The 19,064-nt window shown below is 47.2% G+C and overlaps 1 protein-coding gene across 1 annotated transcript in view; it reads right to left on the bottom strand.

Moving 5' to 3' along the window:
• Nucleotides 1-19,064, bottom strand: part of EPHB1 (EPH receptor B1) — a 144,785-nt gene that overhangs the window by 11,724 nt on the left and 113,997 nt on the right. The window contains exon 11 of the mRNA XM_039256473.1: nt 1,877-2,026. Within this exon, the coding sequence (XP_039112404.1) occupies nt 1,877-2,026 (150 nt within the window). The remainder of the gene's footprint in view (nt 1-1,876; nt 2,027-19,064) is intronic.

Below are 19,064 nucleotides of genomic sequence, written 5' to 3' on the forward strand. Positions count from 1 at the left end.
TTCCACCCAGAGCACAAACGCACTTGGGACAATGCTTAGGGGCTTCATGGTGGAGAAATACAACAAAATTGGAATACACTCCTACTTTGAGACATTCCTCTTCCCTTTGAGAGACAGCTCTAGCATCAAATACCTGGGAAGCCTTTCTCACCACCCTCCCAAGCCTAAATGTTCCCACAGCCCCGTGTAGGTGCTGCTGGACTGTGAACGGCCAAGAACGGAACCAGCAAGCACAATGCTTAGCAGCAATGAGTGTTTGCTGAAATAATGATTTGGGAATTCTGGAAGTCTAATATCAGAAATTCCATTAGTTTTCAGCATAGGTAAATTCATTTGCTGAGAATATCTTGAATGTCAAATATTGCTTGTCAGACAGTTTCATAATCCATTCTGTGTGCTGAATTGTTCTTAATAGGATTAGAGTCTCAGGAAAGGGCCTCCATGTTTTCTAGATCACATTTATTACCGCTCCAGTTGACGGTGTGAATGCAGCCGGGTGCAGCTGATTTCATGAATGCAGCCTCGGCCTCTATTCTGACACTTACTGCTCTGACATACTATGGGGCAGAGGCGAGGCATGGATAATCATAAATGAGAGGGGGCCTAGACACCACACATGGCCCTGGGACCTGGTTAACGATGCAGCCGTTTCACCTGCCCTGGGCTGATGCCACTGTGCCCATGGGATCAGGGCGCATGGTCACAGCAGGAGCCCAGCACCTCCTCATAGTCCCACTGGGAAATGTTTCCTGAGCTCCCAGATCACCACCTTTCTCAGTCTTATGAGCACCTGCCATGGCTCTAAACCTCAGGCTGGAGAGAGGGCTTGCTGAGGCCAGATTTCTCCAGTTAACGGGGCCCCAGGGCCACCCAAGCATGGAGTTGCTTATGGTGCAGCTGGCTGCCCGGTGGGGCTGATCTGGACCGGGGATAGCCCTGCCTCATCTTGCTGCTAGGCTGGGAAAGAGAATAACCACCCCCAGGGAGATGGGAAGAGTAAGAACAGAGGAATGCAGGTTTTGCAACCCTCTCAGCTGTGGGGGGGGGGGTGGGGGGGGAGGAGAAGGCATGTATTAAAAATACAAAAGTGGGATGGTCCGGGAGAATAGCTCGGGATCAAAGGCAGTGTGAAAATCCGATAGGACTTTCAATTGGGGCCTTAACAAAGCAAATCATTCTCAAAAGGCTTCCTCCCCGTTTAATAGTTATGAAGCAAAGGGTCGCATCTGGAACACCTCTGCCTAAAGCATCTCAGATGCTTAAAGCCTGGAGGGGTGCTGATCACCTCCACTCAGACAGGGTTCCACTCCTGTGGGCCATGGGAATCTGACCAACTTTGGGAAGCTTGCTCAGCTCCTCCTTCAGTGACAGGTGACAGGCCCCCAGAAGAGTAGACTCTCAGGAAAAAAGGGCCCTTTCCAGTTTCTCTCTTTAAAGCTGAGAGGTGTGAGCTACAAAGATCCTGCGAATGGCTCAAGGCAGCACATCTGTCAGAGGCCCGGCCCACAGACCAGCATGGTTCTGCCTCTGTTGGGGGTGGAGGGGTGGAACAACACACAGGCTGTGGGCTTTGAAGCAGGGCAGAATCTCCTGCTTCCTTTGGGCCTGCTCTGCTTCATAGTCCACAGCCATTCAGAACCAGCCTTGGGGCTCCTGGCTTGGCCCAGGCACCTTTACTGGCTCTGGGGGTATGGGGATTGTCATATCTCTGCGCTGGACTCTTTGATTAGTTCAAACACTGGTGCACGGGTGTCTGTATCCCCTGCCTGGACACCTCAAGTTCTGGTTGTGAGGCCCTGAGCTGAAGCCAGAGAGGAGGGGCTGGCATGCCCCTGGCTGTGGGAACCCTTCGATGGGGGTTTGTGACAACACTCACATCTTGGTTGGACATATCCCAGTAGGGTCTCTCTCCAAATGACATGACTTCCCACATGACGATCCCGTAGCTCCAGACGTCGCTGGCAGAAGTGAACTTGCGGTAGGCGATGGCCTCTGGAGCTGTCCATCTCACAGGGATCTTCCCTCCCTGGAAGAAGGAGAAGCTGGTCAGCCCAACTGTCAGGCTTCTAGTCGAAGGCAGGAGAAAATGAAGTCAGCATGCACATCCTCTCCACTCCCTGCCCTCACGTCTGGTGAGTTAGGACAGCCAGGATAGGCCATGCCCCATGGGCAGGCCACCAATACGCACCTGCAGACAGGGGCTCAAGGAGGATTTGTGTTACCTGTGCTGGTCTCACGCCATTGTGGGCACACCACCCGTGAGGCCGCGGCTGTACCGAAGCTTTGGTCCCCAACTCCTGGAACACTGATCTTAATGTCACTGTTGGGGAGGTGGGTGGTAGAGGGAGTGTAAATGGTGTACACGCACCCCAACATGCAGTTCCCTGCTACAGGAGATGGGCCCCAGGAGGCGGGAGATGCCAGGTGCAGCTCTCTTTTTCCCGCAGCATTTGTAGCCTTCACAACATTGGGTCAGGAGGAAGCAAAACAAACACAAAAGTGGGGGCCTCCTACTACAAGATCACTTTCCTCATGTTCCACCTCCTGCAGGGGGCCGGGGGGGAGGAGAATTTCCTCGCCCTGCAGCTTACAGACAGCCATGGGCTGCACTGGGTTTAATGGGCCCGGCGCTGAAGTCTCTGCAGGTGCCACCATCCCCCTGCCTTTCAGTGGAGGTTGATATTCCAAGGCTGGAGGTAGACACTTTTTACTTTTAGGTCTGCTTCTCCTCCTTGTCCTCCAACCCCACACTGGACGTTTCCAACCTGCTCTCTTCTTGGTCCTCAGCTTGTCTGCCAGACCTTGGCCTGTTTGAAGGGACTGCTATCCATCCATCCATTCACCCTGCCAACATTAGGCAGCAAGCACTGCTTTGTGCCAGGCCCTTTTTGAGGAGCTGGTGTCCCAGAGATGAGCCAGCCATGGTCCCTGCCCTCAAGCTGCACAGGGAGTAGGGAGGCGGACAAGACAACAGACACTTAAAATGTGTTGTTAACAATATGGAAAGTGACAAGTGTGAGGCTGACGGGGGTAGAGGGTGTTCTGAGAACCAGAGCAGACACCCTAACACAGGTAGTGAGCAGGGAAAGTGCCCAGCAGCAGCCAGAAGACCAGTGTCCTGTGGGATTAAGGACATCTAGAGCCTTTGTCTGGGTTTGGATACCAGAACTGCCCTTTCCAACTTGTGTGACCTGGGGCCAGTTACATAACCTCTCTGTGCCACTCTCTCATCGGCACAACAGGGGTGATGATCACAACTATGCAGTCAGATTGTTGGGAGGATTATGAGGGTTACTGCCCACACAGTGCCTGGGACAGGGCCTGGCGTGCCATACGTGCCTGAACTGTGACTTCACTATCTGCTCAGTCCCAGAAGAGGAGGAGAAGTTTATCAGGCAAAGAGGCGGGAGGAGGGAAGTTCTAGGCAGAGAGGAGCGTGCGCAGGTGCCTAGGTAAGAGCGAGGATGATAACTAAGTGCAAGGGGGAGCCCAGCATGGTTGCAGCTTGGCAGTCCCAAGGGCGAGTGCAGGGAGGGGGCGGAGGGCAGGGCACCAATGCCTCCTGGGGGCTCTGCACCCCAGGGTGAAGTGGGGGGCACTCGTCAACGCAGCCCTCCACAGCTCATCAACCGCTAGATCGAATATGATCCTCATTTTCATTTCTTTCTGCCAGCTAGCAGGCTTTCCCTCCCTGGCCTTGCGCTCTGTCTGGGCTCTGCCCGCACAATACCCGAGGCTCCCTCCCTCCCCTCTGCATCTGCCTCATGCGTCCGCTGAAGGAGGATATTTTTATACTGACCACTCTCACGATCGGTTCCAATCACCAGAGACGCATGTTGGACTTCGGCAAAAAATACCTTTAAAATGTGTAAGTGGTTAATCTGAGTGCGAGTGACAGAAAAAGGAGCAAGCAGCAAAGTGTATTTATATCTGGTTTCCTGACCAGGGCCTGGGAGGGATAACAGCTGCCAGGCCAGGCCCTCCCCAGAGGCACATCCAGCTTCCTGCAAAGAAGACAGTCCTGATTTCCCCAGAGGACCAAAGGCTGTTGGGGTGGGAGACGTCCTCTGCTCAAATGCCAGCAATATGACAAATGCCTGGAGGGCAGGCCTGGGCCTCTGCAGCAACAGGGTGCTTCGTTCTCACCATCCCCCAGAGCAGGAATGAGCTCACTGGCTTTATCTACAAGGTACCCGTGGCTGGGCAGAGACATGGAAAATTCGGCCAGAGAACCGGGAGTCAGCAAACACCTGGAGGCCAGTGTCCACTATTGGGGAGGACACCACACCTGGAGAAGGCCTGGGCCCAGCGGAGGGGTTTCTGCTCCCTCAGAATACTTGGGTGAAGTGAGGCAGGAGACAGCAGGAGTTTAATTAAGGTGACGTGTGTGTGTGTGTGTGTGTGTGTGTGTGTGTGTGTGTGTGTGTATGAGTGAGAGAGACAGAGAGACAGAGACAGACAACCCAGGGCTGAGTAAGAACTCATCAATATGTGTGAGAGGAGAGAGGGAGATAGAGAAAGCTTGGCTGTGTGGGTCTGTGAGTAAGAGAATTAGGCTTATCTTCTGTGTGTATGTCTGTGTCAGGGAGATGGGGAGAGGATGTGAAAGTGTGGTTCTTCTGAATTTCAAAAAGGCAGTTTGGGAGTCTGAAGGTGTCCTCTCTGCAAAGTCTGGAGCAGACCTCAGGGGCTGCCGGTGACAGCTGTTGAGTCGCTCCCTCCTCCAACTCAAGTGGAGGAGCCGGGCACGCTGGCAGAGCGCCTCAGCCCCCCTGCCACCTTGTGCTGTTGGGCCTCACTGAACACTGAGTTTGGCCTGTCATGGCCACCCTCCCCCCTCCCCCACCAATCCCAGCAGGGAGCAGAGCCTTCCAGAAGAGCCTTCCAAGACAGACAGATGACAGTTTGTCACGCCAGCTCTCCCACTTAGCCTTGAGAGCAGGAGATGCTGACCTCTGAGGCGAACAAAAGGAAGGCAACCTCAGGGGGACATAGGGATGGGTGCTTTCATTCCTGGGAATTTTAAACTATTCCTCCAAGCTTTTCAAACATCACTTCCTGAGCGTTGCTTTCTGATGCTCAGAGGTAATTACGGTGATGATTATTTAACTCATCTTTGGTTATGTGAAAGGAAAGCTATTAATGTAGAGCACAGTGACCAGCCCCATGGAGGGAGACCAGAAGAAAAGGAAGTGGAATGGTGTTACAGCAGGTTTGCTAGTGAGGATGGTCCTCCTGCTGGAAGAGAAGTCTGGGCCGGAAGGCCCAAGGCCGATGCATTCCTATAGCTGCAAAGTGCTCTCAGAGTCGCTGGCTCTCTTCAATGCAGGCATGAGCAAGGACCACAGAGAAGGAGTGATTTGCTTTGTTGGATGGGAAGGCACATGAGGGAATAATTCTAAGGCGGAGGAGCAGATGAGGCTCACTGGGAAGGAATCTGCATCCATGTAGGCAAAAGGAGGCCGACCCTGGGCTTTAAGAGAGCACTATTCATGGCGCAGGGCTTCTCCAAGGCACCCAATGACTGCTACCTCTAGGGATGCAAAGGCAGTCTACATTCTGCAGGGACCCCGGTTTCCCCAGAGTTGCCACAGGGGGTCACTGTTTGGGTGTGGGGGAGGGAGAAGGGAAGAGGAGGGAGCAGCATTTCACCACCATCAGGGCCCTAGGCTCCCCAAAGGACTTACAGGCTGACCTTCTGTGTAAAACTTTGCATTATTGGTTGTGCTGCCGAGAAATTCTTCAAAAGTTTGAAATCCACTGCTCAGAATAATCATGCCTTAACTGTGGTATAAGAAAAACTACGATGTGTCTGCGTGGGTGTATGTGCCTTGATGGACTAAAAGAAGATTATGTGGCAGTGGATTAATTCTAACCTAGACATCTTCAGGGTCAACTGCTAATAAAGCACAGCCACACCTACCAGCAGGTGTGACCAAGAGGTGAAAGGTGTCAGTGTAGAGGTACTTTAAGTCCCTCAGCCTCAGCCAGCCTGCAACAAGCTTAGAGCCAGCACCCGTGCTGCCCGGCATCCTGGTGGGGATGTGGCAGTTGGTGATGAGATGCAGCTCCACTCCCAAGGATCAATGGATAGCCCCCATGCCTCCCAGCCAGCTCACTCTCTTGGCACAGTAAGATTAAGTAGGCACCGCTCATAGCTTTGGTTCTAAAACTCCGTCAATTGTAGAGTTTTACAGGCCAAAGTCTGAGCATAGCACCAATTCCCCTTGCTGATTACTTATCCTAGTGATGCCCATAAAAGTATCACTTCTGTGGGCGAGGGGCATTGCTACCATACTTTCCTCTGCCATTTTGTGTGAGATGAAGTCTCAGTGGGGATATAGCAGGAATCCAGACACTCATGAATACTGAGTATGGTGATAAAAGACTTGTTCATCAAATACTGGGATCATGCTGCATGTGGAATTCCCTTGAACTCTGGAAGCAATAGGTTTATGACCAAGAGCATCATGCAATGTCTCTGAATTTCACAGTAAACAACTCTCCAAAAGGTTTATATTAAAAAAAAAAACCAAAAAACCAAAAACAAACCATTGGGGTTGTTGTGGAGAGCCAACATGATATATATGTAAACCACTTGGTGTATTGTGTATTATGGTCACCATTAAACAAGAACAAGATCTATTGAGGTGTGTGGGTTGGATTGTGTCCCCTCTCCTCCTATCCAAAAATATGTTCAAGTTCTAACCTTCTGTACCAGTGAATGTGACCTTATTTGGAAATTGGTTATTTCAAAATGTAACCAAGTAAGATGAGATCATACTGGATTGGTGGATGGCCCTAACATCCAACAACTGGTGTCAGAATAAGGCGGCCACGTAAAGACACAAAAATGGATAGGAGGGAATAACAGATGAAAATGGAGGTAGAGATTGGAACGTTGTACCTACAAGCCAAGGAATGCCAAGTATTGACAGAAGCAGCCAGAAATTGAGAGAAAGGCATGGAAAAGATTCTCCTGTGGAGCCTCGGGAGGAAGCATGACCCAGCCAACACCTTGGTTTTGGACTTGTAGCTTTCAGGACAGTGAGAGAATAAATTCCTGTGGTTCAAAGCCACCTAGTTTGTGGTGCTTTGTAACAGCAGCTATAGGAAACTAATACATTGAGTATATACAAACTTATTAGGCCCTCACTTAAAAAATACTGCTGTTAGAGGTGCCTGGGTGGCTCAGTCAGTTAAGTGTCCGACTCTTGGTTTCGGCTCAGGTCACGATCTCAGGGTTAATGAATTCAAGCCCCACATTGGGCTCTGCATGGACAGCGTGGAGCCTGCTTGGGGTTTTTTCTCTCTCCTTTCTCTGCTCCTCCCCACTTGTGTTCTCTCTCAAAATAAATAAACTTAAAAATAAATAAATAAACAAACTTAAAATAGAAAATGACTGCTATTAAATTCCCAGGTGGCAGAGCTACCATGGGCTGCCATTAGGGGGCAGTAGGAATTGGGAGTGAGAGACCCCTCTAACATTCAGATGAAATGCCAGGCCTTCTGTGCTATTGATCAAACCCAGGTCAGTGTACACCCTGAGGAACTGCCTTTTGAAGCAATGTGAGTGCTGTGTGGTGAGAACTTCAAGGCAGCACCACGGCACCTCTAGTGTGGACAACAGTCAGAAGGCAGCCCTGACAATGATGCAGGAGTCACCATCACTTCTCCTACTCACCGGAGAGGCATGACATTCCTGAGGGGGAATCGGCCCCTCCTTTACTAGAGTGTCCGCAGACCCAGGTGGCCACTCCAGGCTTAGGTAGCTGCATCTTAGCTGTACAGTTGAAGGCGGTACCAAGGCTCTTCTCGTTGGCATGCCCACAAAACCTAGCCTAGTGCTTCTCTGACTTGGCTGCCCATTGGAATCACCCTGGAGAAGGTTTTTCTTTTCTTTTCTATTTTCCTTTGTTAATGCCAGCGGCTATTCTAATTTATTTAGAGTCTCTGGTTGTGGTGGAGCCTAAGCACTGGTAGGTTTCAACATTTTAACATGCTTCAGGTGAGTCTAATGTGCAGTCATTAGTCACAACCACTGGCCCAGAAGAGTGGTTCCTAAATTTGAGTGTAGATAAGAATCTCCTGGAAGTCTTGTTAAAACACACATCACAGAGCCCTAACCCAGGCTTTGCAATTTACCAGTTCTGGAATAGGGTTTGAGTATTTACATTTCCAACAGGTTCTCACTGTGGTTGCTGCACTTTGAGAACCACTGGCATTTATCAACCAGGCATAAATCATGGATTGAGTGAGGGCTCATCTTGAGTATAACTCTGAGCATCACTAATGGCTGGGTTGACTAGGATTCTGAGACTTCATCTGGGCTCATCAAGGAAGAGGGCTGTGACTAATGAGTGATGTCTGCCACAGGTGAGAGAATGAATGGCTATATATATGGCAAGTATTTGCCAAGAATGCACTAAATGTCAAAGGATCTCAAAATGATGGGGGTGGGGGAAGGCAGTAAGCTGGTTTCCCCCAAAGTTTCCATCAAGTACATCTGTGGCCCAAGAGAAATACAAGGTGAAGTTTCCTTTGCACAGAAAATGTCTGATTGGAAGTGGCCTTGGGACACTCCCTATGGAACAGTGGTCATCTTGACTATGCAATTGGCCAGCCCGGGTAAGGCATCTGCCTGCGAGAGGGGCTCTGCGCAGCACGCTGTAGATGTTTCAGATGCAGATGGTCCTGTCCCCAGGTTGCATCCATGGGACACACCCTCTTCCTGTTCCCTAGTCACTGCCTACTGCCCTGGACCAAGAGGTCTAAGTATTAAATTAAGAAAGTGTTTCGGAATGCATGTTTCTATTTAAAAGCACTCTGAAAGAAAGTACACTGACCCGTTTCCCCCCAGTCTAACCAACACAGTGATTTGTCCAGATAAGACGGGTATCAGCCAGGAAGGAAAAGCAGGTTCTGCCTAAAAGGTTCTCTTTCTTGAGTGTTACCAGCTTCTAACAGCCAGTGGAAATGGCTCCTGGCTGCTGAATTGCAATTGAGTCTATATAATAAAGAGGCTGTTCCTAGTTCCCCAGGATGCCAGGAATTTGCATGAAAACAGTCTCTCCATCTTCTGAGAGAGTTCATCTGGCCCCACTGCTTATTTCTTTCCAGAAGCCACAATCTTGATGGTGACACTGTAATTTATTACCATGCTAAGGATTATGATGCAACATACAGAGAATTAGAACTTTAGGTGAGAAACAGGCTGCAGGAACAGGTGAGCTTTCGGAGAGGATGGTCTTATTTGTCATGCAAATGACACAAATAACAGAGAAAAGGGCTGGGAGAAAAGACAACCCAAAAAGACACACTGCGTTGGCTGCAGACAAAATTGTTTCTAAATAGAATGTTTTTCAAAGCTTTTCTTGAAGCATTAGTTGCTCCTCCAGAATGAATGACACAATGCATTTCGTACTCGTAATAAAATATGTGATTTGAATAACTACAAATGGAGAGATTTACAGTAGGCGGGGTCCTCGTTCCCTCTCCCCTGAGCTTCGTGAGCACCGAAACCCTTCTGTGAGATGCTGTGAAAGGTAATTGCAGCCCAAATATCATTTTCCAGCAGCTAGAGAAAGGCCTATTTGGACATAAATTAACTAAAATATGCGGATGATAGTGTGTGTTTCATGTGTGAAGAACAGAAAGGCCACTTGGTGACGTTTCCCAGCTGGAGAAAAAAAATCCTGTTCAACCAAACAAATGCCGTTTCTCTCTATTACTCCAGCAGGGCAAACAGCTGTCTTTTACTACTCATCCTCCAAACAGCCCTTGATGGCTGAGATGTGGGCAGGCATGATTATTATTATTATTATTATTACTTTGTCACGTGGCAATTCTTGAGTTTATCATTAAAAAGAAAGGGTGGAGAGACAAAAGGCTAAATAATTCACTGGTGGCCTCCATTGACTTGACAAGAGGCAAGGCCTCTGGGCCAGGCCGGGGAACAATGCCACGTCTGCCCTGAGGAGGGCACTGTTCAGTGAATCCTGAGGTGGCAATCAGCTCGGTAATGGCACAGGCTTGGTCTCTCCTGGTGCAATCCCACAAGCCTGGGCCTTGCTCTCAAGGCTTCTGAAAAGTCAGCCTCTGGAGTGAGTGGCTGGAGAAAGTGGTCCGGTGGGCTGTAGATTCTCTGTGCTCTGCCTTCCCAGAGGGTGGGCTGCTGGTAACCCAGGGAGGGTGCCAGTCCTCCTCAAGGACCTGGTGAGCAGCAACGAATGTGCCACAATGCCGAACTGAAATACCCAGTTCCCAACGTGCGGTGGGAGGGTGGGCCTCTAGGCCCTTTGGCTGACTAAGCTGTCAGGGAGGATCAGGGAACAGTGTTGAGGAAGGGGCTGGTCAGTCACCCTACTATCTACTTTTCACTTCCTGGGCCATGTCCAGTATGTATCCATTGCTTCTCTGAAAAAGGCAAGAATTGTGCTTTTTTGATGTTGTTTTTGAGCACCAAAGCTCCCACCCCCACTGCTTCACTGCTACCCATTCTCAGCCCCTGTTCTCTCCTTTTTCAGGCAGTGACCGCTGGGTCACTACTTGCCCCATGTCCCCCGTTTCTGTCAGTGACCCATATGGCTGTCCTACCTTTGCCTCATGTGTCTCCCCTCTGAGCCCAGGCACCACACTCTTCTCACATTCCATTCCTGTCCTGTGCACAAGGACACTCAAGCTTCCTGGGGCAGGGCTGCACCCCCCATGGCAACGTCCCTGGGCTGCCAATCAGGCAGATTCTCTGCCTGCAGACTGAGGCCGGCCCCTACCCAACCCTCCTGGAGACCTGTCCAGCCATGTGGGAAGCCTATGGAGTTTATTCCATTATCCTCCCTGAGTTGACTATTGCCTTTAACTTCTTCCTTCCTCTTCACATGACGTTAAGCATCTAACAGACTGTCCATCCACGGCAACCCATTTTAATAGATGTACTAGGCATATTCCTTTTTCACAGTGTAGTTTTGGGTGCCTTACTAATGTCCACTAGTCACACTTCTCGTCTCTCTTCCTGCCCACACCCTCCAACAGCTATTTTAAAATAATCAGTCACATTAAATAGTTTAAGCTCTTCTGTCCTTCTGAACCGCACTCCCTTCTTGGCATGGCTTCTTTCTCAAACAGTCCCAGCAGTTATAACCAAGTCACTTAACCACTCTGTCTTACTGTCTCCACCTGCCAATAGGGATAATAATGCTTAATTATCTCAGAGGGGTGTATGAGGAGCTGCTAGCTGATGCGGGCACAGTGTGAGGCGTGCAGTGAGCTGCTCCGCCTGCCTCCAGGCATGAGGCCTGTTCTCTGGGCCACACGTCCTCCTCCCGTGGGGACAGGGGTGACCAGGGAGGGCAGAGCCAGCCCTAAAGACCAATCAGGGAGGCCGGCTCCTTCCCATGCACTTTGCACATCAGTTATGTGAACCAGGTATTCTGAGGCTCGTTTTACAAGCACCGGGAGCTGCCAAGGAGAGTAGGGTGGCCTGGATCCATACAGATCAGAGGTGGAGAGGGCACTTGAATCTGGTCCTCACATTCTAAATCCTGTGCTGCCTTTTCCTAATAGCGGTGACAGGAAAGAGCAAGGAAAGATAAATGGGAGAATGTGTCCTCATGTATGGAGAGCAGGTGGTGGCTTTCCTCTCTCAAATGGGGAAAAAAAAGGATTAGCTGCTATTTTACTTTGGCAGAGCATGGAGCCCTTGACTCTCAGACTGAGGTCCCACCCCACCTGCACGGTTGTGACCCCCAGACTGCCCAAGTCCAGGTAAGCATTGGGATACAAATGACCATGTGAGTCTACTGCACTTTTGATGTTTGGGGAGCATTTGCTGACAGATACAAATATTAAAATGTATCCCAAAGCGAAACAGGAAAAAACATGTATTGCTTTCTTTTTATTAACTGTTGATTGATTTATTTTGAGAGAGAGAGAGAAAGCACAAGTGGGGGAGGGACAGGGAGAGAGAGAATCTCAAGAAGGCTCCGTGCTATCAGCGCAGAGCCTGATATGGAGCTCAAACTCACAAACTCTAAGATCTTGACCTGAGCTGAAATCCAGAGATGGAGCCTCAACTGACCAAGACACTCGGGCAGGTCCTCCTATCGCTTTCTTTTTAAAATAGAGCATTAACAAGCAGGGTGTACCAGCCAGAAATAAGTTAAGAAGACTGATGGTACCCAGTGAGCGGGAGGAAATAGGGACACAGGGAGCTCTCACAAACTCTGGCAAGAGTATAAACTGGCAAAAGGTTTTTCTATCAGAATCTAAAATGTGCAATTCTTGACATCACCACGAGGGGCAGATGAACATCATGTGCCTCCAGATGTGATACCCTGAGGACACGCCCTCATTTATGTAATGTGTAATGTGTAACCTGGGTCTAATGGGACAAACTTAAAATGAAGAAGATCTTATTTAAAAAAAAAAAAAAAGAACGGTATTATTTACAAATGTAAGGATCATAAAAAACAAAGGAAGGCTGTGAAAATAGTTCAGGTTAAAAAAACCAATAGAACACTGCATGTTAGACAACTTGACAATAAATTATATGAAAAAATAATAAAGTACTTCATATGATGGAATACTACATGGCAATGAGAAAGAATGAAATCTGGCCATGTGTAGCAACATGGATGGACCTTGAGGGTGTTATGCTGAGTGAAATAAATCAGGCAGAGAAGGACAAATACCATATGTTTGCATGTATAGGAGGATTAGGAGGAACTTAACGGAGGACCATGGGGGAGGAGAAGGGGGAAACAGTGGGAGAGAGGGAGAGAGGCAAACCATGAGAGACTCTTGAATGCTGAGAACAAACTGAGGACTGATGGGTGTGGAGGGGGAGGGGGGAGATGGGCATGGAGGGGATGAGCACTGGGTGTTATATGGAAACCAACTTGACAATAAACTATTTGTAAAAAAAAATTATATCTGCAAAAAAATAAAAAATAAAAATGTAAAAAATAATAAAGTACTTCATATAAAAAAGATGAACTAAACACAACAAAATGCAATCTCTGATCAGAGACTAGATGCTGTACTAGAAAGAAAAGTGCTAAGAAAAGAAAGGACATTTTGGGGTGAGTTAACAAAATTAGAATACAGACAGTAGATTAGTTACAAGTATTTTATCCATATCTAATTGCCCAAGGTGGCAGCTACTGTGGTGACGTAAGAGAGCATCTCTATTCTCAGGAAATGCGACACTCATGTCTAGGGGGATGAAGAGCCATAATGTAAGCCAACATTTCTTCCATGAATTTAGGAAAAAACCTTCTATTTTGAGGGGGGAGCAGGCACATGATAAATGGAGGTGAAGTGGTAATAATAAAGAATCTGGAAAAAAGAGTATATGAGTATATTATTCTTATTCTTAGAATTATAAGCTTGAAGGTATTTTTAAAAATGTAGGATGTGCACATTCCTGAACCCAGCAATTTCTGTTCTTGGAGTTTATTGTACAGAGATATCTCTACAAGTGTGCAGAGACATCTACATTCACTAAAGCACTGAAATGATGCAACAGCAGAAGTGACAGGGTGGCCATCCAAAGAGAGCTTGTTCAGTGATTTCTACTGTCCCTTAATACGAAGGAAACCTGCAGAAGCTTACAAGGACAGCAGTGAAAAGTCTCCAAAGACATGAAGCAGGGTACTAAGAGAGGAAAAGATCATGTTCCTGATGGATTTTTCAGTTTATTTATTATTGAGAGAGAGAGAGAGAGAGAGAGAGAGAGAGAGTACAAGTGCAAGTGGGGGAGGGGCAGAGAGAGAGAGAGAGGGAGAGAGAGAGAATCCCAAGCAGGCTCCATCCACACTGTCAGCACAGAACCCCATGCCAGGCTCCATTTCACAAACTGTGAGGTCATGACCTGAGCTGAAATCAAGAGTTGGACACTTATCTGACTGAGCCACCCAGGTGCCCCTATGAAAGATTCTTAAGTAATAAAGTAAGTCAATGAAAAGACCATATTATGTATAATATATACGCCCACACCAAACTGTTATTGACAGTGACTTCTGGGAATTGAGAAGGGGAAGTCTGTTTCACTTTTTGCTTTAAACACACTATGTTTTGATGTTTTTAAGCATCACTTTTATACATAAAACCATAATGACATTAAAAAATAAGGCATTCCAGAAACTTCTTTTTTCAGGTCAGATGGGCTGAACTAGTAAGTTGGACTAGTAAGCTAGCTCCCTTCTCTCTGGTTGCTCTGGGATCAGTCCTTGCCCCCAGGTGTGGCTGGAAGGAGTGGGATTATGACAGCCAAAAGTCTGGTGAGTGGGGCTGGCGATAACAGCTATTAAGAACCAGAGAGAAGGGCCCATGTCCAGGGCTGGCAGAGCAGAGACCGATGGGTCTTTTTTTCCCACTGTGAAGAACCCAGCTGCTATGGACAGCCACGTTGGTCCCTAGGTACATTATTTTCCTACTTGATATCTCAGATCACCAGAGACCTATTGTCACTCATTAATTAATCTCTTAATTTACTTCGCAAACAGTTACTGAGCAGCACGCTCAAGCTTGGGGATCCTCTGATAAAAGAGGAAGCCAGGCTAGCGGCAGGGAGAAAAGACTGCAGGACTCAGCAGTGTGGCATGTGAGGCGTGTGTGGCATGTGAGGCGTGTGTGGCATGTGAGGCGTGTGTGGCATGTGAGGCGTGTGTGGCATGTGAGACGTGTGGCAGAGGCTTTGGGGAGCAACTGAGCAGTCTGGAGGAGAGGAGTGACCTGCAGCCAGGTGCAGGCTGGAAGAGCAGCACTGAGGACATGGCAGAGGCTGGACCCTGGGCCCAGGTGCCTGTGCTTGTTCCCAATCTGTCACTCAAAAGGGATGAGGATTCTGGCAGGCATGCACAGGTCTGCTCAACAGAACCCTTGCTTGGGTGGCCTGGCATCTCTAGCTTGATTTAGACTTTGGCCACTGGTGCCACCATCTTAGCTGTCCTTTCACTGGTGACTGATCTATTTTCAGATATGCTTTAGGATTTACACTACATTTCCCTATTCCTTAGAAAACCAATGCCTGGTTGTTCCCACATTCCCAGATGCAATTTCCCCCAACCTGGTAGGTCTAGATCCCTGGTCTTTGCTGCCCTGGCCATGAATAAATTTACCATATGGCTGTCTCAAAGGCACCTGGCTTCTTGAGAGTGGGAAAGGAGATGCCTCAGTTTCTGTTCCTCCAACCTTCGATCTGAGTCTTTCCCTATAGCTCGTAGTGGCTATTATCAATAGTCCCACTTACAGGACTTAGGGCCTTCCTAATCTTGTCACAGCCTCGTACTGCCAGGTCTCTGTTCCAGAATTTTCTGTAATTGTGAGAGTCATGGCAGCACCTCCTGCTGAAGTCCAAGACACCTTCTTTTCAGAGGGTTCAGAATCCATTTTATCTGGAGCTGGTAAACTGTGAGCACCCCTGCCCCACCCCCTCAAACCCCAGTTACTATTTCCACCAGATCTCTGATCTCCTGAGGTCTAGTACCCATAGTCGCCATTTTGTAGGATCCCAAAAGGCTCAGGAGATAATCCTCAACCACAAGTCAAGAGAACACCTGGAAGGTTCTCAAGATCTATGGCCAATGCACATGATAAACAGAAGGCTTCTCATCTGGTCTTGGAGAATCTCCTAGAGGTTCTGTATCTTGTAGGAACATTTCAGTATTTCCCAAGACCTCTAAGACTGTCACATTCCTGGGGCCTCCAGGGATGTATTCTCCTGCCTGTGGCAAAGGATGGGTGGGATTAGGACAGGCGAAGGGCAGGACATCCTATCTCTGGAGAAGAGCAGGCATGAAGGCAGAGAAGTAGGAATTAATGAGCCAGCATATTTGTAGGCAGAGCGGAACTTGTCTGCTCTCCCCTTCTTCTGTTCTCTCTCCCCTCCACAAAATCAGATTGTTTACATGGAGGATGTGGGGCAGAGTGCAGAGTGATGGAATAAGACCAGGTCTGCAAGGCAACAGCCTAAAATAAGAATTGGGAAGAGATGAGAATTTTAATGTATTTAGCCAAAGGTCATTCCAAAACTTTCCCAGGCAAAAATCAAAGAGAGGGATCTCCAGAATGTTATTCAGTTGACTTTCCAAGTAGAATAAAGGAACATTTGATTGGATTATGGAGCTACCATCCAAAATATCAATGACAATGTGACAGGGTGGCTGGAGTCGGAAAACATCACCCTGCAGCCATGATAATGAAGATTGGTTCAGACAGGAATCGTCAATGGATGTGAAAACTAGGGGAGAAATTTCCATGAAGAGTAGGATATTTGCATAGCCTGTCTTCCCACAGATTACTTATCAGTTCCAAGAGAGAAAATTTTAATATATATTGTATGAAAATATACAGTGGAGAGATTGGACAAAACCCTGACCAAGTGATCAAAATTCATACCACCAATGAGGGGCACGTGGGCCTCATGTATCTTGAGGTATGAAACCTAGGAAGTATACATCACTTAGGTAGGATTATAGCCAAGAATGCAGAACCTGAAGCTAGTTATGAGGAATATCAGAAAAACCCCAAAGGAAGAATGTTCTATTAATGAGAAAAGTGACTGCATCATCCTTAAAACAGAGTCAATGTCATGAAAGACAAAGAAAGACAGTGGAATTGTTCCACATGAAAGGCGATGGAAGAGACACCACAACTAACTGTAAGATCTGACCCTAGACCGCAGGACCTGGAGGGTATTCACTCCTAGAAGAGATCAGTTTTGACAAAATTGAAAATCATATCAATTTTTTGGAAATCTTATCCAAGTAAAAAGTTTTAAAGGAGTTCTCTGACCAAACTGTGGCAGTTCCTTTAGAAATTGTTCTTATAGAGAAGCCAGTGAGGAGAGCCCCAAGACATTTCTATCATGGTTTCAATGCAGACAGTAAAAGAAAAAAAAGAAAGTAATAGGGATAATATCCTACCTTGGAAGCTCCTAAAAGGTAATAAAATTTCCCTAGGATCTTTTTTTTTTTTTTTAAGGTTTATTTATTTATTTTGCAACAGAGAGAGTGCATGCTCCTGAGGGGCAGAGAGAGAGAGAGAGAGAGAAAGAGACGGGGGCTGGGGAGAATCTCAAGCAGGCTCCATGCTGTCAACACAGAGCCCAGCACATGACTCGATCCCATGAACCGTGAGTTCATGACCTGAGCTTCGGAAACCAAGAGTTAGACACTTAACTGACTGAGCCACCCAGTCGCCCCTCCCTGCGATCTTCTTCAAAGACCAATAATGAGCATGGTCTGTAGAGTGTCTTAGGCCCGGAAGGAATATGATTAGGGACAGAAATATTGACCACATAAAATAACCTATTATCATCACAGTTGATTGCCTATAGTTTCCAAATACTACACTTGTACTGGCAAAGCCCTTGTTTGAAAGGAAAGCTTGCTAAAAGCTCAGTATCTCAAACTGATAAGACAGAAGCTGCTGCAGTTGAAGCAGGGCGGTGGCCTGGAGCCCAGCTTGGTCTCCCCATCACCTAGCTCCTGACCACCCTTCAAAATTACCTACTGTGAAGTCTTATGTATTCAAATGTCTGTCAATGGACCTATTATCCTGAGAAAGACTACATGGTGTGAAATGCGATGAAAATACTGGAAAATCCCTATTAATGGAGCACATGGAGAGAAGAGCACTGGCCACATGGGTAGAGAGACATCCCAGAGACTCATATACAGGAAGTGATATCACATTTTTCCTTTCCTTTGATTTACATATAGGTGCCAACCCGGTTCTTTTAATTTTGCTCTTATTGAAGACCCTGAAATTTTTCCTGTCTCAAATGGTTAGGCCTGCTGACGGGTCAAGTATTTATTATGCCTAAATGGAGTGCATGCTTCCTGAAAGTGACTGAATGGACTCTAATTTCCTAACCCAAGCATTTCTGCTACAATGTCATATATACATTTTGGAAGAAAAAAAAAACACCTCATATTCTGTGAAATGACACAATAAAATAACAGAGCCTGTGAGAAAAAATTACTTTTGGAGAAAACTATTCAAAATGTAACAAAAGCACAATAATCTGAATAAAAATAGCAGTATGGGTAAATTACAACTTGCATTTGCACCCACATATCTGTCGTCGCTCCTTCTGCAGCCTAAACCCTGGATTTTGTGTTTCTTTGTAGAAGAGATAGGACGTGGGGGCAGTCACATCTCAGAGAGATCAGTTTCATCAAAATTACAAATCTGATCCAGAGTGTAGTCTTCTTTGTCCAAAAACTAAAATTTAACACACAGGAGAATGTTTCCACAGTTTCCACATCTTCAGATTCACCAGATAACAGTGGAAAATACAGCAGTTCTGGAAACCATGAACTTAGCCACTGTCTGCGCACAAGAACGGTCTTTCTGTCAATGTTCAATTTTTTTCTCAAGTTCTTATGATTTTGCTAAGGCTTTTTCTATGATTGTATGAAATCTTGCCCCCGATTGCTTCAAGATGTAAATATCCTGGGGAAAGATCCTATGAAGCCATGGGACTTGCACATTATGTTGACATCATTCCCCCATTTATCAGACAGAGACTGAGTGAGTTTGAATCAAAGGAGCAGGCTCTTTAAGAGAACAGGCTATGTCTCCATTCCCATTTTTAAGAGGTTCCTCGGAGGTGGTGAGGGCAAATGGATATTTGTCAAGTATCCACTGGGCACCAACTGCTCTGCTGGGCACTTTACATATTTAATTAGTATCATCCAATTTTCGCAATCATACTAAGAGGTAGGTTGTTACCCACATTTTACAGATTGGAAAATTGAAGCTCCTGAGGTAAACACCTCACCCAGGTTACATAGCATGTTAGAAGAGCCAGAGGATTTAAATTTCAGTCTCATTGCTATCCAAGTTTCTATTCTTTGTTTAAAAAAATGTTTATTTATTTATTTTGAGAGAGCAAGAGAAAGAGAGAGAGGAACAGAGAGAGAGAGAGAGAGAGAGAGAGAGAGAGATCCCAAACACATTCCGTCCTGTCAGCACAGAGCCCAATACATGGCTCGAACCCATGAACTGTGAGATAATAACTTGAGCCAAAATCAAGAGTGGGATGTCCAAACAACTGA

Source organism: Hyaena hyaena, unplaced genomic scaffold (assembly GCF_003009895.1).
Source record: "Hyaena hyaena isolate Hyena2069 unplaced genomic scaffold, ASM300989v1 scaffold_575, whole genome shotgun sequence".
NCBI lineage: Eukaryota > Metazoa > Chordata > Mammalia > Carnivora > Hyaenidae > Hyaena > Hyaena hyaena.